General features: G+C 52.8%; 1 protein-coding gene and 1 pseudogene across 2 annotated transcripts; both read left to right on the top strand.

The window, feature by feature from the left end:
• Positions 1–2,013: 2,013 nt before the first annotated feature.
• THEMIS2 (thymocyte selection associated family member 2) lies at positions 2,014–17,568 on the top strand. Its single transcript, XM_017856438.1, has 6 exons — positions 2,014–2,149; positions 5,970–6,110; positions 10,491–10,901; positions 12,862–13,937; positions 16,176–16,332; positions 16,747–17,568. The coding sequence occupies exons 1-6, from the start codon at positions 2,056–2,058 to the stop codon at positions 16,800–16,802; spliced, it is 1,935 nt and encodes a 644-aa protein (XP_017711927.1). The 5' UTR covers positions 2,014–2,055; the 3' UTR covers positions 16,803–17,568.
• LOC108518203 (uncharacterized) lies at positions 13,953–16,166 on the top strand (annotated as a pseudogene). The gene has a single exon (XR_001882312.1). The product of XR_001882312.1 is annotated as an uncharacterized LOC108518203 (transcript).
• Positions 17,569–19,083: the final 1,515 nt, after the last annotated feature.

The following is a 19,083-nucleotide window of genomic DNA, read 5'->3' as shown; positions in this document are numbered from 1 at the left end:
CTCACAATCTGCTGAGATATAATTCTTTCTCCTATTTTATTATTTTTAATTTTTTTAGAGACAGGGTCTCACTCTGTTGCCTAGGCTGGGGCTGGAGTGCAGTGGCATGATCATAGCTCACTGCAGCCCCTCCTGCCTCAGTCTCCTGAGTAGCTGAGATTGCAGATGCATGCCACTATGCCTAGATATTTTATTTATTTATTTATTTATTCATTTATATACTTATTTATTTATTTATTTTGAGATGGAGTCTTGCTCTGTTGCCCAGGCTGGAGTAAAGTAGTGTAATCTCAGCTCACTGCAACCTCTGCCCCTTGGGTTCAAGCGAGTCTCCTGCCTCAGCCTCCCAAGTGGCTGGGATTACAGGCATGGACCACCATGCCTGGCTAGTTTTTTTTTTTTTTTTTTTTCAGACGGAGTTTTGCTCTTGTTGCCCAGGCTGGAGTGCAATGGTGCGATCTCGGCTCACCACAAACTCCCCATCTCGGGTTCAAGTGATTCTCCTGCCTCAGCCTCCCAAGTAGATGGGATTACAGGCATGTGCCACCACCCCCGGCTACTTTTGTATTTTTAGTAGAGACAGGGTTTCTCCCTGTTGGTCAGGCTGGTCTAGAACTCCCGACCTCAGGTGATCTGCCTGCCTCGGCCTCCCAAAGTGCTGGGATTACAGGCATGAGCCATCGTGCCCAGTAACTCTTTGTATTTTTAGTAGAGACAGGGTTTTGCCATATTGGCCAGGCTGGTCTTGAACTCCTGACCTCAAGAGATCTGCCCACCTCACCCTCCCAAAGTGTTGGGATTATAGGCGTGAACCACCGTGACTGACCTTATTTTATTTTATTTTATTTTTTAAGAGACAGGGTCTTGCTAGGTTGCCCAGGGTGGTCTGGGACTCCTGGTCTCAAGTGATCCTCCTATCTCGGTCTCCCAAAGTGCTGGGATTACAGGCGTGAACCACCACACCCAGCCTTTTCTCCCTGTTTTCTTGTTTTTGTTTTTGTTTTTGTTTTTTTGAGACGGAGTTTAGCTCTTGTTGCCCGCTAGGGTGCAATGTTACAATCTTGGCTCACTGCAACGTCCGCCTCCCAGGTTCAAACGATTCTCCTGCCTCAGCCTCCCGAGTAGCTGGGATTAGAGGTGTGTGCCACCACGCCTGGCTAGTTTTTGGTATTTTTAGTAGAAACGGGATTTCACCGTATTAGCCAGGCTGGTCTCAAACTCCTGACCTCAGGTGATCCACCCGCCTTGGTATCCCAAAGTGTTGGGATTATAGGTGTGAGCCACCACACCTGGCCCTCTTCTCTCTGTTTGAGAGAGTAGGAAACTGAGGTTCAGACAATCAAAGTGATTTGCCTAACGTCATATAACGAGCAAGAGGAGACCTGGGATTTGAACCTATGTTGGTCTGACTCCTGAGGGACAGGGAAATGGAAAAGGCTTATCCCGAGCCTGTGGGGTCAGGATAAGTGGTTGGTCCGGCTCCTAAGCAGATTTCTCTTTAGCCTTAGGAAGAATTTTTAACTACAATTGGCGAGGCCCGGCGCAGTGGCTCACACCTGTGATCCCAGCACTTTGGGAGGCCGAGGTGCGAGGATCACTTGAGTCCACGAATTCGTGGGCAATAATTATCGAAAGAGTTTGGGAGTTCTAGAGAGGTAATGAGTTCCGCTTCACCAGGAGGTTTCCGATAGAGGACCATGGAGTGTCCTGGAGGGACATTCGGGAGCTCTGACACTACATCTCCCTCCTCAAACCCAAAGGGCAGGGGCATGTCCCTCCTATGAGACGCAGAACAAGTCGGGCCGTGTCCCATTTTTCTAACTGGGAGCACTGCTGAGGGGGCGTCTGGGACTTCTTCATCTTCATCATCGCCCCTCCCCCATAGGGTACTGCAGGGGCAGGGGCGGGGCTTCGGCGGGGCCGAGCTGCAGGGCTCCCGCGGCAGGCGGGGCGGGGCGTCGGCTTGCGGGGCGGGGCGTCGGTGGGGCGGGGCTGCGGGGCTCTCGGGGATCGCTTGCCAGCCCCTCAGTCTGCGCCCAGAGAGTCGTGGTGACCATGGAGCCGGTGCCGCTGCAGGACTTCGTGCGCGCCCTGGACCCCGAGACTCTCCCGCGCGTGCTGCGGGTCTGCTCGGGGGTCTACTTCGAGGGTGAGCGGGGGCTGGAACCCCTCCGAACACTCCCTCGGTGTGGGGCGGGGGCAGAGACCTCGAGAAGGCGTTAGCAATCCGGGAAAACTGCCCCCGGGTTCAAATCCCGACGCTGCCACTGGCCAAGCTGTGTGATTTGGGGCCGCCCTCAACCTCTCTGGACCTCGGCTTTTGCTTTCGTGGAATAGGGACCGCTGACCTGCCCCGCAGGGTGGTGAAAAGTTAGTGGGTTCAGGCGCGGGAGGTGGATGCAGCCGGGCCACTCCGAGGTGGCCCCGCGGTGCGCATGGGACGGAGCTCCGACCGCCGAGACGCAACATTAGGGCGCTGGTGGTCGTGGCTGCGTCTTGATTCTGAAGTGCAGGGTCAGTCTTCCCGTCTGTGGCCTCCCACTCCTCCCCCTGGCCCTCCTTTACACTGCCTTCCTTCAGTCCCTGCGTCCACCTTGGCCCTCTGTTTGACCATGGGCAGTACTTGGTTTGATCAACTCTTCAGTTCTCAGCTTAAATGGCCCTTCCTGCCGGAAGCCTTCCCGGCTCTATGCTCCTTGCACGCCCCCGTACATCTGCTGCCTGCCCGCAGCGCCCTGGTTCACAGGGATGGGCACGCAGGAGGCGCACAGTCACTACTTACTGCCTGAAGGAGCAAGAGGTGAGGCACTAACAGACAGTGGAAGTCAGGGGAGGACAGCACAGTGGATGGGTGGCCAGGGCTGTTCTGTGGGGAGGGAGGACCCGTGGGCCACCGAGTAGGGGAGATGGAGGTGGAGGTGAGAGATGCTGTGTGGGGGTGCGGGTTCCTTCCTTAGAGAGCAAACTGAGGCTTGAGGCCTCATCCTGTTCCCTGGCTGCAGGAAAACGCTCTGTCTCAGCAGCTTCCAGCAGAGTGTTTGCAGTCCCAAGTGGGGTCCTAGACCAAGGAAGTCCCACATGGAGGGTCCCGCAGGGGGCCACCACCTCGCAGTGGGTCTCTCCAGGTCCTCTTGGGAATCTGGCAGATCTGGGTTCAAATTCTGACTCTACCTCCAGGGGCTTTTTGCAGGCAGGCACCTGAGATCTGTTTGCTCTTCCCCCAGCCCAGGACCAAGTGTCTCCATCCTCCCAGCACCCCTTGCCTGCTGGTGTTACAACACCTGTTTCCTCATCCTGCCTGATGCGGGGTGGTGGAAGTGGTGGAAGTCAGAGTGATAATGACTAGAGAAGGCCATGGTAGGGTGTGGGTGTGTGGGTGGGGTGAGTGCAAAGGACAGATGGCTTTGCCGACTGGGGCAGGTGTCTGGCAGGGCACTCGGATGTGGTTGGCTGCGTGGTTAGGAGCACTGGCTCTGGAGGCAAACACCCTGGGTTCAACCTAGGTTTTTTTTTTTTTGAGACAGAGTCTGGCTCTGTTGCCCAGGCTGGAGTGCAGTGGCACGATACAACTCACTGCAGCCTCGACTTCCTGGGCTCAAGTGATCCTCCCACCTCAGCTTCCTGAAAGGCTGGGACCACAGGCATGCACCACCACGTCCAGCTAATTTTTGTATTTTTTGTAAAGATAGGGTTTTGTCATGTTGCCTAGGCTGGTCTCAAACCCCTGGACTCAAGTGATCTGCCTGCCTCGGCCTCCCAAACTGTTGGGATTACGGGCATGAGCCACCACATCAGGCCCTGTTTTTTGTTTAATAGAACATAGGTTGTGTGTGATAGCTCATACTTGTAATCTCAACACTTCGGGAGGCCGAGGTGGGAGGATTGCTTGAGCCTAGGAGTTGGAGATCAGTGAGACCCCACGTCTACAAAAATTTTTAAAATAAAAAATTGCAGGGTGTGGTGGCTCATGCCTGTAATCCCAGGACTTTGGAAGGCTGAGGCAGGAGGATCACTTGAGCTCAGAGGTTCAAGACCAACCTGGGTAACATAGTGAGACTGTGTCTGTACACAAAATAAAAAAAATTAGGTGTGATGGCGCATGCCTGTAGTCTCAGCTACTCGGGAGGCTGAGGTGGGAGGACTGCTTGAGTGTGGGAGGTTGAGGCTGCAATCAACTGTGATTGCACCACTGCACTCCAGTCTGGGCGACAGTGAGACTCTGTCTCAAAAAAAAAGGACGAGGCCTGTGTTGCCCAGGCTGGTCTTGAACTCTTGTCCTCAAGCAGTCCTCCCACTTTAGCCTCCCAAAGTGTTGGGATTACAAGCATGAGCCACCGCACCCAGCCATAACTTCTAGTTCTGCCTCCTATTACCTGATCATCATGTACAACCTACTCAGCCCCTGCGAGGCTGTTTCTTTTTCTTTTTCTTTTTTGAGATGGAGTCTCCCTCTGTCACCCAGGCTGGAGTGCAGTAGCCTGATTTCAGCTCACTGCAACCTCTGCCTCCCGGGTTCAAGCAGTTCTCCTGCCTCAGCCTCCCGAGTAGCTGGGATTACAGGCACCTGCCACCACGCCGGGCTAATTTTTGTATTTTTAGTAGAGACGGGGTTTCACCATGTTGGCCAGGATGGTCTCGAACTCCTGACCTCAGGTGATTTACCCGCCTTGGCCTCCCAAAGTGCTGGGATTACAGGCGTGAGCCACCACGCCCAGCCAGCTGTTTCATTATGTAGGAAATTGAAACTGCCTGTCTCCGCAAGAGCAGTCATGGGTCTTAAATACAGTGACGCGTCAGTAGCCCCTGGCATGGTGCCGGGTGTCTGTAGCATCACAGTAGCTATTCTCAGCAGTCTGGAAGGCCCACGCCCTGACATTGTAAACGGACTGTGATTTATGACCAGGGGGTGTTTTCCTGGGGGTATGTGGGGAGGTTTTCATCAGTTTCTCAGGACTGAAGTTGGGGCTGCCCTGTGGGTGGGGCTGGGGTCAGGTGGCCTCAAGGTCCTGCCACGTAGTCTGTTGTCCTCCATTAGCTGGACGGAGAGACTGCACTCTGTGTACGCAGGAGAGATTTTTTTTTTTTGAGACGGAGTCTCGCTCTGTCTCCCAGGCTGGAGTGCAGTGGCCGGATCTCGGCTCACTGCAAGCTCCGCCTCCTGGGTTTACGCCATTCTCCTGCCTCAGCCTCCCGAGTAGCTGGGACTACAGGCACCCGCCACCTTGCCCGGCTAGTTTTTTGTATTTTTTAGTAGAGACGGGTTTTCGCCGTGTTAGCCAGGATGGTCTTGATCTCCTGACCTCGTGATCCGCCCGTCTCGGCCTCCCAAAGTGCTGGGATTACAGGCTTGAGCCACCGCGTCCGGCCAGGAGAGATCTTTATTGAGCACCTTCTGTGTTCTCGACACCACTTACACACTTTAAACCAGGAAAGCAGAACTTTGGCCACTGGCCTCACTCTGTCAGTGTCCCTCTATTTTCCAGGGTGCTAGGAGGGCTGGGTACCGGCTCTGGGTCCAGGTGATCTCCAGGGAGCCACTGACCCCTCTCTGAGCCTGATTTTTTAGCTGTACACTAAGGGAATCCCAACTCCCTCAGGCTCAGAGAGGGTGATTCTCTGGGTTATTTACCGATTTGTGGACTTAACACATACTCAGAGGCCAAGCCCTGTGCTGGCTGCAGTGATGTTGAGATGGATCAGCCCTGCCTGGGAATTCAGTGAAGGAGGCACAGGGGTGAAAAAGGCCAGAGAAATGTGCCACGGTGGGGCGTACCGATGCTAGGAGGGGCAAGAACAGCTGAGGATGACTGAACCTGTGGGAATGAGGCAGGAACGACAGAGCAGGGCATGCCAGGCAGCAGGCACCATGTGCAAAGGCATGGCAGAGCAGAGCTTCTTGGGCCCTGGGGCACAGGCTGCCCAGCGCTTGGCCCTTGTCCAGCGGGGAAACGGAGTCCCTGTCTCCGCAGGCTCCATCTATGAGATCTCTGGGAATGAGTGCTGCCTTTCCACAGGGGACCTGATCAAGGTCACCCAGGTTCGCCTCCAGAAGGTGGTCTGTGAGAACCCGAGGACCAGCCAGACCATGGAGCTCCCCCGCAACTTCGAGGGTAAGGTGGGCACCTCTGCCTCCCCACATGCCCTGGCACCCTTCTGGCCCATCTGCCAGCTGCTCGTGGGCTTGCCACGTCCAGCAGTCACTCCTTCCCCTCTGGGTTTGCTCCCAAGGCCCTCATATCCACCACAACCCAGCCTCAAGGGTGGGGATGTCCTCATAGGGTCTGCAATGCCCTGGACTCAGAGAGGTTGCGCCCTCTCCCTCTCGGTCTCTGGTCACACCTGCCTCTGTTCCAAGCCCTGTCCAGGTGCCTGTCTCTGTGTTCACTCACACATTCACTCCCCAAACATTTGCAGACACCCATGTGTGCCAAGCTCTGTGTGGGGGACTGTGGGTGTGGGGCTCAGGATGAACCAGATGCCACCCTCTCCAGTGGGGAGCTTCCGGGATGACAGTGAGAGGAGGGCAACAGTAAAAGGAGACATAAGCTTTAGAGAGGGCTCTGAGCAAGAGTAACCTGCCTCAGGGTCTGTGAGGGCTTCCTGGAGGAGGTGGCATCTGAACCAGAAGAAAGATCCCAGCCACAGGGAGTAGCACGTGCACATTTGGTGCTCAGGAGACCCCAAGGAGCTCAATTATTATTTTTTATTTTTATTTTTTGGAGATAGAGTCTCGCTCTGTCACCCAAGCTGGAATGCAGTGGCGTGATCTGGGCTCACTGCAAGCTCCGCCTTCTGGGTTCACGTCATTCTCCTGGATCAGCCTCCTGAGTAGCTGGGACTACAGGCGCCTGCCACGACGCCCAGCTAATTTTTTTTTTTTTTTGTATTTTTAGTAGAGACAGGGTTTCACCATGTTAACCAGGACGGTCTCGATCTCCTGACCTCATGATCTGCCCGTTTCAGCCTTCCAAAGTGCTGGGGTTATAGGCGTGAGCCACTGCGCCTGGCCAGAGCTCAATTATTTTAAGAGGCAAGTAGTGTGGTGGGCCATGGCATGGACCCTGAAGCCAGCGGCCTGGAATTGAATCCCAGTGGCCTTGGGCAAGCTAGGCAAGTTCCTGGGACCTCTCCGGGCCTCAGTTTCCTCTTCTGTAATGAGGGTGATTAGGCTTGCTATGAGGATGAAATGAACCGATATGTATGCAACACTTAGGGGCCTGGGACAGGCTGGGTGCGGTGACTGGTGGCTCATGCCTGTAATCCCAGCTCTTTGGGAGGCTGAGGCAGGTGGATCACCTGAGGTCAGGAGTTCAAGACCAGCCCGGCCAACATGGTGAAACTCCGTCTCTGCTAAAAATACAAAAATTAGCTAGGTATGGTGGGGGGCACCTATAATCCCAGCTATTCAGGAGGCTGAGGCACGAGAATCACTTGAACCTGGGAGGTGGAGGTTGCAGCCTGGGCAATAAGGCAAGACTCCGTCTCAAAAAAAAAAAAAAAAAAGTGGGAGGGGGGCACCTACAAAGCAGGCACACTCTGAGGACTGGCTGTTACGTGACTGCCTGTCCGACACCGGAGAGTGTGGCTTCTGGGTTAGGGGCACGTTGTGTGGGGAGCCGCAGGAGCCACACCACCTGGGGGCTATGTGGTGTGCTGACACTGTTCTTTATTTTGAAGGCACTGAAGAGCCAATGAGGTTTTTTTGTTTCTTGTTTTTAGTAGAGACAGGGTCTTGCTATGTTCTCCAGCCTGGTCTCAAACTCTTGGGTTCATGCGATCCTCCTGCCTCGACCTCCCAAAGTGTTGGGATTACAGGTGTGAGTCACCATGTCCGGCCCCAATGATGTTTTTAATATGGAAGTGATGTGTTTTATATTTTGAGTTTTTTCTTTTTCTTTTGAAATAATTTTAAACTTATAGAACTAGAATTTGCTAGAACTCCTGTACATCCTTTATCCAGATTCATTAATTTTTTTTTTGAGACAGAGTCTTGGTCTGTCACCTAGGCTGGAGTGCAGTGGTGCAATCACGGCTCACTGCAAGCTCCGCCTCCCCGGCTCCAGCAAACCTCCCACCTCAGCCTCTTGAGTAGCTGGGATTTCAGGTGTGGGCCTCCATGCTCAGCCAATTTTTTATTTTTATTTTTTTTTGAGACAGAGTCTTGTTCTGTCGCCTAGGCTGGAGTGCAGTGGTGCAATCACGGCTCACTACAACCTCTGCCTCCCTGGCTCAAGCGATCCTCCCACTTCAGCTTCCTGAGTAGCTGGGATTATAGGCCTGGGCCACCACGCTCAGCCAATTTTTTGTTTGTATTTTTATTTTTTTGAGACTTGCTCTGTTGCCCAGGCTGGAGTGCAGTGGCATGATCTCAGCTCACTGCAACCTCCATCTCCTGGGCTCAAGCAATCCTCCTGCCTCAGCTTCCCAAGTAGCTGGGACCACAGGTCTGTGCCACCACGCCCAGCTCATTTTGTTGTTGTTGTTGTTTGCGGTTTTTTTTTGAGATGAGTCTTGCTGTGTCACCCAGGCTGGAGTGCAGTGGCATGATCTCGGCTCACTGCAACCTCCACCTTCCAGGTTCAAGCGATTCTGCTGCCTCAGCCTCCGAGTAGCTGGGATTACAGGCATGCGCCACCACACCCAGCTCATTGTTTTGTATTTTTAGAGTAGAGACAGGGTTTCACCATATTGGCCAGGCTGGTCTCAATTCCTGACCTTGTGATCCGCCTGCCTTGGCCTCCTAAAGTGCTGGGATTACAGGCCGGGCGTGGTGGCTCACGCCTGTAATTGCAGCACTTTGGGAGGCCGAGACGGGCGGATCACGAGGTCAGGAGATCGAGATGTCTCTACTAAAAATACAAAAAATTGGCCGGGCATGGTGGCGGGCGCCTGTGGTCCCAGCTGCTTGAGAGGCTGAGGCAGGAGAATGGCGTGAACCCGGGAAGTGGAACTTGCAGTGAGCCGAGATCATGCCACTGCGCTCTAGCCTGGGCAACGGAGCAAGACACTGTCTCAAAAAAAAAAAAAAATGGTGCTGGGATTACAGGTGTGAGCCACGGCGCCCAGCATTTTTTTCATATTTTTGGTAGAGACAGTTTCACCGTATTCCCTAGGGTGGTCTCCAACTCCTGAGCTCAAGAGATCTGCCCGCCTCAGCCTCCCAAGTGCTGGGATTACTGGTGTGAGCCAACGTGCCTGGCCAATTTTTAAATTTTTTGTAGAGATGAGGTCTCATTATATTGCCCAAGCTGGTCTGGAACTCCTGGGTTCAAGCAGTTCTCCTGCCTCAGCCTCCCAACGTGTTGGGATCATAGGTGTGAGCCAGTGTACCTGGCCAAAAACAGCCTCAGGTTTCCGTTTTTCTTCATCAAGTGTTAAACATTTGTTACGTGTGTTTCTCTCCCTCCACACATACACCCACACATATGAATGTATTACTATATGTGTATATATGGATATGTTTTTTCTGAACCATTTAAGAGTAAATTGCAGACATGATCCCTTTTACATCTATATATTACCCCTAAATATTATAGTATCCCCCCAAAACAAGGACATTCATTCACATGGTTCAATGATCAAATTCAGGAAATTTAATTTTGGTACAGTACTGCTGCCTAATCCACAGTCTATATTTGAATTCCAGCAACTATCTTCATAATATGCTTTATAGCAGTTTTTCCCCTCAATCCACAGTCTAGTCCTAGATCACACATCATATTCAGTTGTCCTGTTTCTTCATTCTCCTTCAGACTGGAGCAGTTCCTCTGCCTTTGTCTTGATGTTGACATTCTGAAGCATCTAGAGCGGTACTTGTGTAGAATATCCCTCAGTCCTGGCTTGTGCAGCGTTTCCTCGATTAGCTTCAGGTTGTGGGTTTGGGGCAGGAAAAATCTGCTTCCCCAAAGAGGTATCATGTCTGGAAGCGAGGTATTTAGGCCAGCTGGTGGTGGAATGGGTGGGGCTGGAGGAAGGGGTGAGGGGCAGTTGGGCAGTCAGTAGTGGCAGCCAGGATGCAGGGGTAAAGTGGGTGGTCTGAGGTGGCTCTGGCCAGCAGCTCCTGGGATGTTAGTTTGGGAGAGAGGGACGGTAGGTTTTGGATGCGTGAGATCGGAGCTATGGGGAGGCCTCTGGAGGAAAGGCTAAGATGGCAGTTAGAGGCAGGTGGGGTCAGGAGCTAGGAGAGTGTGGAAGTCTAGTGTGTCTGTCAGGGAATGTGTCCCTCTTTCATTCTCTGTGTCTCTGGTGACAAGTCTCTCTCGGTCCCTACTTCCTGTCTCTCCCTGTCCCTTCATGCATCGCCACTTTCTTGCCCTGTGTCCCTCAGCCTTGCAGCCCAGATGTCCAGATGCAAATCCCTCATTGACACCTGTTCCCGGGGGATTCTGGCTGGGTCATCTGCAGGGCCAGACTGGGGTCCGGACTTGGCAAGGGCCTGCCCCACTCTGACACCCCACAATGACCCACCTGCTCTCTGCTGTCCCCCACAGGCTACTTCACTCCCCTCAACACCCCACAGAGCTACGAAACCCTGGAGGAGCTGGTCTCTGCCACAACTCAGAGCTCCAAGCAGCTGCCCACTTGCTTCATGTCGACCCACAGGATTGTCACCGAGGGCACGGTGGTGACTAAGGACCAGCTCCTCATGCTTGAGGCTGTGGTGATGCACCTCGGGATCCGCTGTGCCCGCTGTGTCCTGGGCGTGGAGGGTCAACAGGTCATCCTGCACCTGCCCCTATCCCAGAAGGGGCCCTTCCGGAAATGGGAGTCCAGTACCCCTCGAACTCTGCTCCAGGTCCTGCAGGATCCAGCCTTGAAGGACCTCGTCCTCACCTGCCCCACCCTGCCCTGGCATTCCCTGATCCTGCGGCCCCAGTATGAGATCCAAGCCATCATGCACAGTGAGTTGGCTGGGCAGGTGGATGGGGGCTGCTGGGGGAGAGAAAGAGGGGTGCCCCGGGAGCTGCTCTGATGGAAGACACCCCCACCCCATCCCTGAGGATCAGCTGGAAATTCAGGTTGCTTCCTCTGTATTACACTGAAGTTATTCTTTTTTTTTGAGATGGAGTTTCGTTCTTGTTGCCCAAGCTGGAGTGCAATGGTGCGATCTCGGCTTACCGCTACCTCTGCCTCCCTGGTTCAAGTGATTCTCCTGACTCAGCCTCCCGAGTAGCTGGGATTTACAGGCATGCGCCACCACACCCAGCTAATTTTTTGTATTTTTAGTAGAAACGGAGTGTCACCATGTTAGCTGGTCTCGAACTCCTGACCTCAGGTGATCCACCCGCCTTGGCCTCCCAAAGTGCTGGGATTACAGGTGTAAGCCACTGTGCCTGGCCAGTTATTCTTATTGATGCTCAAATTATCTCTGCTGGGCCAGGCGCAGTGGCTCACGCATGTAATACCAGCACTTTAGAGGATCGCTTGATCTCAGGTGTTCCAGACCAGACTAGGCAACATAGCAAGATCCCCATCTCTACAAAGAATTTTTTAAAAAATTAGCTAGGCATAGTGCTTGTAGTAGTAGCTACTCGGGAGGCTGAGGCAAGAGGATCGCTTGAGCCCAAGAGTTCAAGGTTGTGGTGAGCTATGATCACACTGCTGTACTCCAGCCTGGGCAACAGGGTGAGACCTCATCTCTTTCTTTTTTTTCTGAAGCAGAATCTTGCTGTCACTCAGGCTGGAGTACAATGGTTGATCTCAGCTCACTGCAACCTCCATCTCCTAGGTTCAAGCGATTCTGCTGCCTCAGCCTCCCTCCCTGCCACCATGCCAGGATAATTCTTTTGTATTTTTAGTAGAGACGGGGTTTCGCCATATTGGCCAGGCTGGTCTGGAGCTCCTGACCTCAGGTGATCCACCTACCTCGGCCTCCCAAAGTGCCGGGATTACAGGCGTGAGCTACCGAGCACAGCCTAAAAAAAATAATTTTAAAATTTGTTTTTCTTTTTTCTTAATACTTGGAGGAAGAAAAAATAAAAATAATAATTTTTTAAAAAAGGATGGGGCCAGGTGCGGTGGCTCACGCCTGTAATCCGAGCACTTTGGGAGGCCGAGGCGGGCGGATCACGAGGTCAGGAGATCGAGACCATCCTGGCTAACACCGTGAAACCCCATCTCTACTAAAAACACAAAAAAGTTAGCTGGTTGAGGTGGCGGCACCTGTAGTCCCAGCTACTCAGGAGGCTGAAGCAGGAGAATGGTGTGAACCCTGGGGGTGGAGCTTGCAGTGAGCCAAGATCGCATCACTGCACTCCAGCCCGGGCGACAGAGCGAGACTCCGTCTCAAAAAAAAAAAAAAAAAAAAAAAGAAGGTTGAAGGGAAAGCATGTGTGGGAATGTGGCGTAAATTGGAAGATTCTGATTGGAAATAAAAGTTGGCAGTGGGGACCAGGCATGGTGGCTCACGCCTGTAATCCCAACACTTTGGGAGGCTGAGGCGGGAGGATCACCTGAGGACAGGAGATCGAGACCAACCTGGCCAACATGGTGAAACCCCATCTCTGCTAAAACTACAAAAATTAGCTGGGCATGGTGGTGGGCGCCTGTAATCCCAGCTACTTGGGAGGCTGAGGTGGGAGAATTGCTTGAATCTGGGAGGCGGAGGTTGCAGTGAGCCGAGATTGTGCCATCGCACTCCAGCCCGTGCAACAAGAGTGAAACTCCATATCGAGCGAAACTCCATCTCAAAAATAAATAAATAAATAAATAAATAAATAAATAAATAAATAAAAATAAAAGAAAGAAAAAGATGGCAGTGGAAGGAGGCCACCGGCCCAGCCGATGCTCTATGGGCCTGGGGTTGGGGTGGGGCCACTCCTAGGGTGGCATGCAGTGCCACTGAGCTGCCCCTCTCCACAGTGCGCAGGACCATTGTCAAGATCCCTTCCACCCTGGAGGTCGACGTGGAGGACGTCACCGCCTCCTCCCAGCACGTCCACTTCATCAAACCGCTGCTGCTGAGCGAGGTCCTGGCCCAGCAAGGCCCTTTCCCCCTGTCCACGGAGATCCTGGAGGTTCCTGAGCGCCGTCCCATCTTCCTCAGTCCGTGGCTGGGCTCCTTGCAGAAAGGCCAGAGGCTTTGCATCTATGGCCTAGCCTCACCACCCTGGCGGATCCTGGCCTCAAGCAAGGGCCGCAAGGTGCCCAGGCACTTCCTGGTGTCAGGGGCCTACCAGGGCAAGCTGCGGCGGCGGCCAAGGGAGTTCCCCACGGCCTATGACCTCCTAGGTGCTTTCCAGCCAGGCCGGCCACTCCGGGTGGTGGCCACTAAGGACTGTGAGGGTGAGAGGGAGGAGAATCCTGAGTTCACATCCCTGGCTGTGGGTGACCGGCTGGAGGTGCTGGGGCCTGGTCAGGCCCATGGGGCCCAGGGCAATGACATGGACGTCTTGGTTTGCCAGCGGCTGAGTGACCAGGCTGGGGAGGATGAGGAGGAAGAGTGTGAAGAGGAGGCAGAGAGCCCAGAGCGGGTCCTGCTGCCCCTCCACTTCCCTGGCAGCTTCGTGGAGGAGATGAGTGACAGTCGGCGCTACAGCCTGGCGGATCTGACTGCCCAGTTCTCACTGCCTTGTGAGGTCAAGGTGGTAGCCAAGGACAGTAGCCATCCCACTGACCCTCTGACCTCCCTCCTGGGCCTGCGGCTGGAGGAGAAGATCACAGAGCCATTCTTGGTGGTGAGCCTGGACTCTGAGCCTGGGATGTGCTTTGAGATCCCTCCCCGGTGGCTGGACCTGACTGTCGTGGAGGCCAAGGGGCAGCCAGACTGGCCAGGGGGGTCTCTCCCCATAGCCACAGTGGAGGAGCTGACAGACACCTTCTATTATCGTCTTCGGAAGTTACCAGCCTGTGAGATCCAAGCCCCCCCACCCAGGCCCCCTAAAAGTCAGGGCCTCAGCAAGCAGAGGAGACACAGCACCCAGGAAGGAGGCGTCAAGGTACCAGTATAATCCCAGAGGGCAGGGAGGGTCACCTATTGGGATCACTGCTTTGTCACACCTGTCATGTTTCTCTTGCAAATGTGTAAACTTGTAGTTTATAAACTTGCACACTTTGCACCCATTATTCTCATTCCACCTCACAATTAATCCCGAGGCTGGCGTGATTATCAGTATCTTACGATTGAGAAAACGAGGACTCAGAGACCCTGAGACTCGACCAGGGTCCCTGTTAATAAGTGGGAGGACTGAACTTGGCCACGGACAGTCCAATTCCAAGTTCACGGTGCTTTCCTCTCTCCACTACTGCTGCCTTCACTTCCTAGTTCGAGCCTCATCATTTTTCTCCTAAACTGCTTCAGCAGCCTCTTAAAGCTGTCAGAAAGGCCTCCTAACTCCTTTCTTAGTCACTGATGGGCCACAGCTCCATCTTCTGGAACCTTCTGTGGCTGCCCATCATCGTGGGATGATGCAAACCCCTTAACATGGCATCCAGGGTCCTTTATAAGCTGACTTGTCGCATCGCCCCGACCCATCTTCCTCCACTCCCTCTGCTGTCCACGCTCCAGCGAGAGAAGTGCCCGCAGCTCCCTCATGGCACTGGGACTCCTGCTTCACAGCCCTACACCCGGGCCTGCTGCCAGCAGTGTTCTTCCTCCTTCAGGCTCACAGGCAAGGCAGGACTCGATTTCCCACTCAGCAGCGGTGGTCCTGCCTCCTCTTCTGTACTCCCACTGCACACTCTATGTAGCTCAGGACACATTTTTAGTGAGTCCTACCTGAGTCTCTGACTGGAAAGAGTTCTGTGGGGGCAGGGACCTTACCTGCTTCAAGGCCAGAGAGTACCTGCTGAACGGGGCCAAAGAGAATCACAGATGAGCGGGAAAGAGCCAGGCATGGGGTCAGAAAGACTAAGTGTATATTCCGGTTCACTTACTCTGTGCCTGTGCTGGGTACTCCTCCGAGCGTCCTTTTTCTCACCAGTAGACCTGTGATAGATATCCTCTGCAGCTGCTGTTGTGCTAGCTGCTTTCTGTGACTTGCTTACTCTGTGGCAGGCCCCTGATACGCTTTGTCCCAACCAATTCTCACAGTGCTTCTGAGTTACACACCGGTGTCTTGCTTCACAGTTGAGAAGGTGAGAGGCACAGAGAGGTAAAGTAGTTTACCTGAAATCACACAGCCAGCAAGTGGCAGGGCCAGGGCTTGCAGTTGGGTCTGACCACACAGCCTGAGCTTCTAACTACTGTGGTCTGCTGAGAACGGGAGGGGATGAGACAGATCACACGTCCTTTACTATCACCAGCTCTTGTTTTGGGATCTTCGGTGACTGTATTTAGTCATGTGTGGTAGGCAGCAGGTGGCAGTGGAAGTTACAAGATGACTCCTGAGTGGTCTCAGCCCCAGAAGAGGCTTTTATCTGTGGGGTGAGCATGGGAAGTCATTTTCTGACAATGGCTGGACTGAGACATCCGAAACACAGGCCTTGTGCCAGTGCTGAAAAGGGTACTTTCCAAAACCGACAGACCTCAGCCCGTGTCTTGGCTCCCGATGGAGGACTCTGGGCCCGGTCACTGCTGTCACCCTGGAACAGCTTTTCCCCTCTGTGTGTCAAAATCTTGGTGCTGATCAGGGAGCTGTGCCACACGCTCTGTAAAGCATGGTGTGGTGCCAAGACCGCTGCCTTTACAGGTCACAGGCGTGGCCCTGAGTCCAAACCTTGGCCCTGCTGTGGATCCCCGTGTGACCTTTGACAAGGCACACTTTCTTTCCTACATAAACTGGGAATTGAAACCATTCAGAGGGTGACTTGAGGATGAAAGGGCAGACGTCACGCAGCATCTGGCACATGGGGAGCGCAGTGGAAGTCCTCTTCCTTCTGGGCCTCCTCAGCTCAGGCACTGTCATGAGGACTTGCGGCTGCTTTCTTAAGGTATCCCCACTTTGCTTTCTTCCCCTTCAGCAAGAGAATTAAAGGACAATGACCGAATTCCTAAGTGGGGAATCCCAGCCCCCAACCCTATCCTCATTTTCTACCCTGATCCCTTTCTCCCTTGCCAGAGAATATTTCATATGCGTGTAGCAAAAACACCAGGGTCTTGAGAGGTCATAGCCTGAAAAGGAAGTAGAGAGAGAAGCAGAGGAAGTGACACTTAATTTAACGTAAATGACCGTTTTTCATGGACTCTGCTTCCCCATTTCTTGAGACCCTGCTGATTTCTGCTTTTTCCCCCAAAGTCTTCTCAAATCTTAGGATTGCAGCAACACACTCTGCTGCCCAAACCCAAGGCGAAGACCTTGCCAGAGTTCACCAAGGATGGCTCCAGTATGTACAGCAAGATTCCTGCCCACAGGAAGGGCCACAGGCCTGCTAAGCCCCAAAGGCAGGATCCAGGTGAGTCCCTGTGGGCGCTGCTCACCCTTGTCCTTGTGTTTCCCCTCCCTACCTTGCTGCTTCCTTTACCTCTGACGGCCCTGCCCGGGGACAGACCCTTCTATGGTCCCAGTTTGAGGGACAGGCCTCTATGGGGTGGGCTCGGGTAGAAAGGTTCCTACTGTCTTTCCCATGGGCTCTAGGGCTTTGGCAAGGAAAATGAGTTCAGTCCCCAACATACTACCCTCCCTGTGGCATACGGGAAAATGAAAGGGTTGCAAAGTATTGAGACAGAACAAATTGTGGTTTCTAGGCTAGCAAAGACCACAGAGCATTCAGGCCAACTCTTACCCTGAACAGGTGAGGAAACTGCCCTACAGAGGGAAGGAACTTGCCTAATGCTAAAGATCCTCATTGACTCGGACTCTTTTGCAGATGATGATAAGCATGATTATGAAGAAATACTTGAGCACTTTCAGAAAACCATCTAAGTGCTGGAGGAACCATGCTTCCTAACTGCTGCTTCTCAGGGAATCCAACGCCAGCCAACCGTTTTAAGCCTCTAAAAGACCTCGGGCAAGGTCTCACAAAAACTGAGCTGCAGACGGGGAGTAGCTTTGTGGAAACTGATTTGATGGACACTGCACCAGCTTCCTTCAGTTTCTAGATTCTTGCTACTTAGGGCGGGCTGGTTTGGACCTAACATCTCCCACGTGACTCCCTCAGTCTCAGAGCCTTGGGATGCAGAGCAGCCGGCAGGGTTCCTCTCAATCCTGCAACCCCAGCTGTCCCACCGGTGGGTGCAGAGGGGAATCCGAGGCCATCAACCTTGGTGATAGCAGCTCCGTGCAAATGCCTCTCAGTGAAAGGGATTCCATCCTGATCACACTGCGTGGGAGATTTTGTTAACATCTGCCACCCCCACTTTCACCCCCAAGCTCTAAGCCCCAGGGAGGCCCGGACTGTCTTCCTCATCTCTGTAGCACCTAGCCTGATAGATCTGCACGTGGTAAACAGGGGTCATATGGATTAATGTGAGAACTTGGCTTCAAGAGCACAATCTTAGGACCCTGGGCCCCCAAAGCTGGTGGTGAAATGAGAGGAGCCAATTTAAGAAGAACTTTATGCAGACCTGAGGCTACAGAAAACTGGCAGGTTTCATCAGGTGGTTAAAGTCGTCCAAGTTGTAAGTGACTATCCAAGATTATTTCATTTTAAAACTATAGAATAAAAATGACACCTGAGCTTCTATATGAATGAGAAGGGTATCATTTATTAAGTTCCGACTGCGTGCCAGGCACTTACCAATCATATCCAAATCCTCAACTTTCTAGAATGGCCTGATTTTGAAGATTAGGGAACAGGCTGCGTGGTCGAGTACCTTAGGACGCTGACCCGTTGTAGTTAAGGGTGAGGACTTGGAAAGTATGAGACTGGGTTAGGATCCCAGCTTGCTACGTACTAGCCGGGGCTGAGTTATTTTAACCTAAGTTTCAGTTTTTTGACATGTCAAATGAAACTCTAGTTACTACCTCAGAAGATTGACTGTTTTAAGGATCAAATGAGATAATCTTTGTAAAGCATTTAGTACAGTGCCTGGCACATAGTAAACATTCAACAAACATGTATCATTATCGAGCAAGATCGTGTAGCTGTCCTGCTTCTAAAGTCTATACTCTTTCCACCCCTCCACAATGTTTCCTAGTCATAGAATACATCCCAGTGTAAAAAATATACCATATCCCTAGACTGTGGAGATAGAGTCTAGTGACTGGTTGACGGGCCTCCTTTTCTTTAGTGGAGATAATACAAGCCTTTGTCCATGTAGAGACTAACTCAGTTTTCAGAGGCAGTCAAGGCCTGTTCAGTGAGACGAGACCACAGGCCACATTTCCTTTTAAGTGGTGGGACTTTGGTTTATGGATGATGCAGTCGCAGACAGCAAAGACAGGAGACAAAGAGGTGATCGGAGACTCCAGCTGAGATGGGAACTTAAAGAGGGTGAGGTGCCCACTTCCTGGTTTCTAGGGAATTGCCCCTGGGTGTGTCCTTCCTTTGCGTAACATCTCCCTGAGCTGTCTGGACTCACTGCACTTTCTAGGCCTCCGGGCCTCCATACTGCAGTGTGGAGTTCTCCAGGTGGCTACTGAGTGGCTCCTACAGGCTGCTGGGCCAGTCCCCAGGGTCTGACACCCCATCCTCATCTGCTCATCAGCTCCCATGCCCTTCTCCAGAGAGGCCAACCTGCGCTGCAAAGGCGGACCCTGAGGAAGAAAGCACTGTAGGGAAAAGCAACGGGCAAGAAAGTCAGACAGCAAGTTCCTCCTTGGCACAGAATCCCCAGGGGCTAGGGTGATGCGCAAAATGCCAAGTTTTCACTTCCACATTTGCATTTACTCTTGGCACAAAATTAAGCAAGATGAGTAACAAAGCCACAAAAGCGGGAGTAAAAGAGGGCTACCAGTTCCTATAAAATGGGCTGAGTAGGCTGGGTGCAGTGGCTCACGCCTGTCATCTCAGCACTTTGGGAGGCCAAGGCAGGCAGATCATGAGGTCAGGAGATTGAGATCATCCTGGCCAACATGGTGAAACCCCATCTCTACTTTTAAAAACACAAAAAATTAGCTGGGCGTAGTGGCACATACCTGTACTCCCAGCTACTCGGGAGGCTGAGGCAGAAGAATTGCTTGAACCGGGGAGGTGAAGTTGCAGTGAGGAGGGATCACACCACTGGTGAAAGAGCGAGACTCCATCTCAAAAAAAAAAAAAAAA

This window comes from Rhinopithecus bieti, unplaced genomic scaffold, assembly GCF_001698545.2.
Source record: "Rhinopithecus bieti isolate Rb0 unplaced genomic scaffold, ASM169854v2 scaffold_41082, whole genome shotgun sequence".
Lineage (NCBI taxonomy): Eukaryota > Metazoa > Chordata > Mammalia > Primates > Cercopithecidae > Rhinopithecus > Rhinopithecus bieti.
The sequence above is the reverse complement of the archived record's forward strand: the minus strand, read 5'-3'. Positions and strand labels throughout refer to the sequence as shown.

Coding starts and splice junctions, on each gene's coding strand:
- THEMIS2 (XM_017856438.1), top strand. CDS start 2,056: ATGGAGCCGGTGCCGCTGCAGGACTTCGTGCGCGCCCTGGACCCCGAG. Junction 2,150..5,969: donor CTCGGGGGTCTACTTCGAGG/GTGAGCGGGGGC, acceptor CTGTCTCCGCAG/GCTCCATCTATGAGATCTCT. Junction 10,902..12,861: donor GATCCAAGCCATCATGCACA/GTGAGTTGGCTG, acceptor CCCTCTCCACAG/TGCGCAGGACCATTGTCAAG.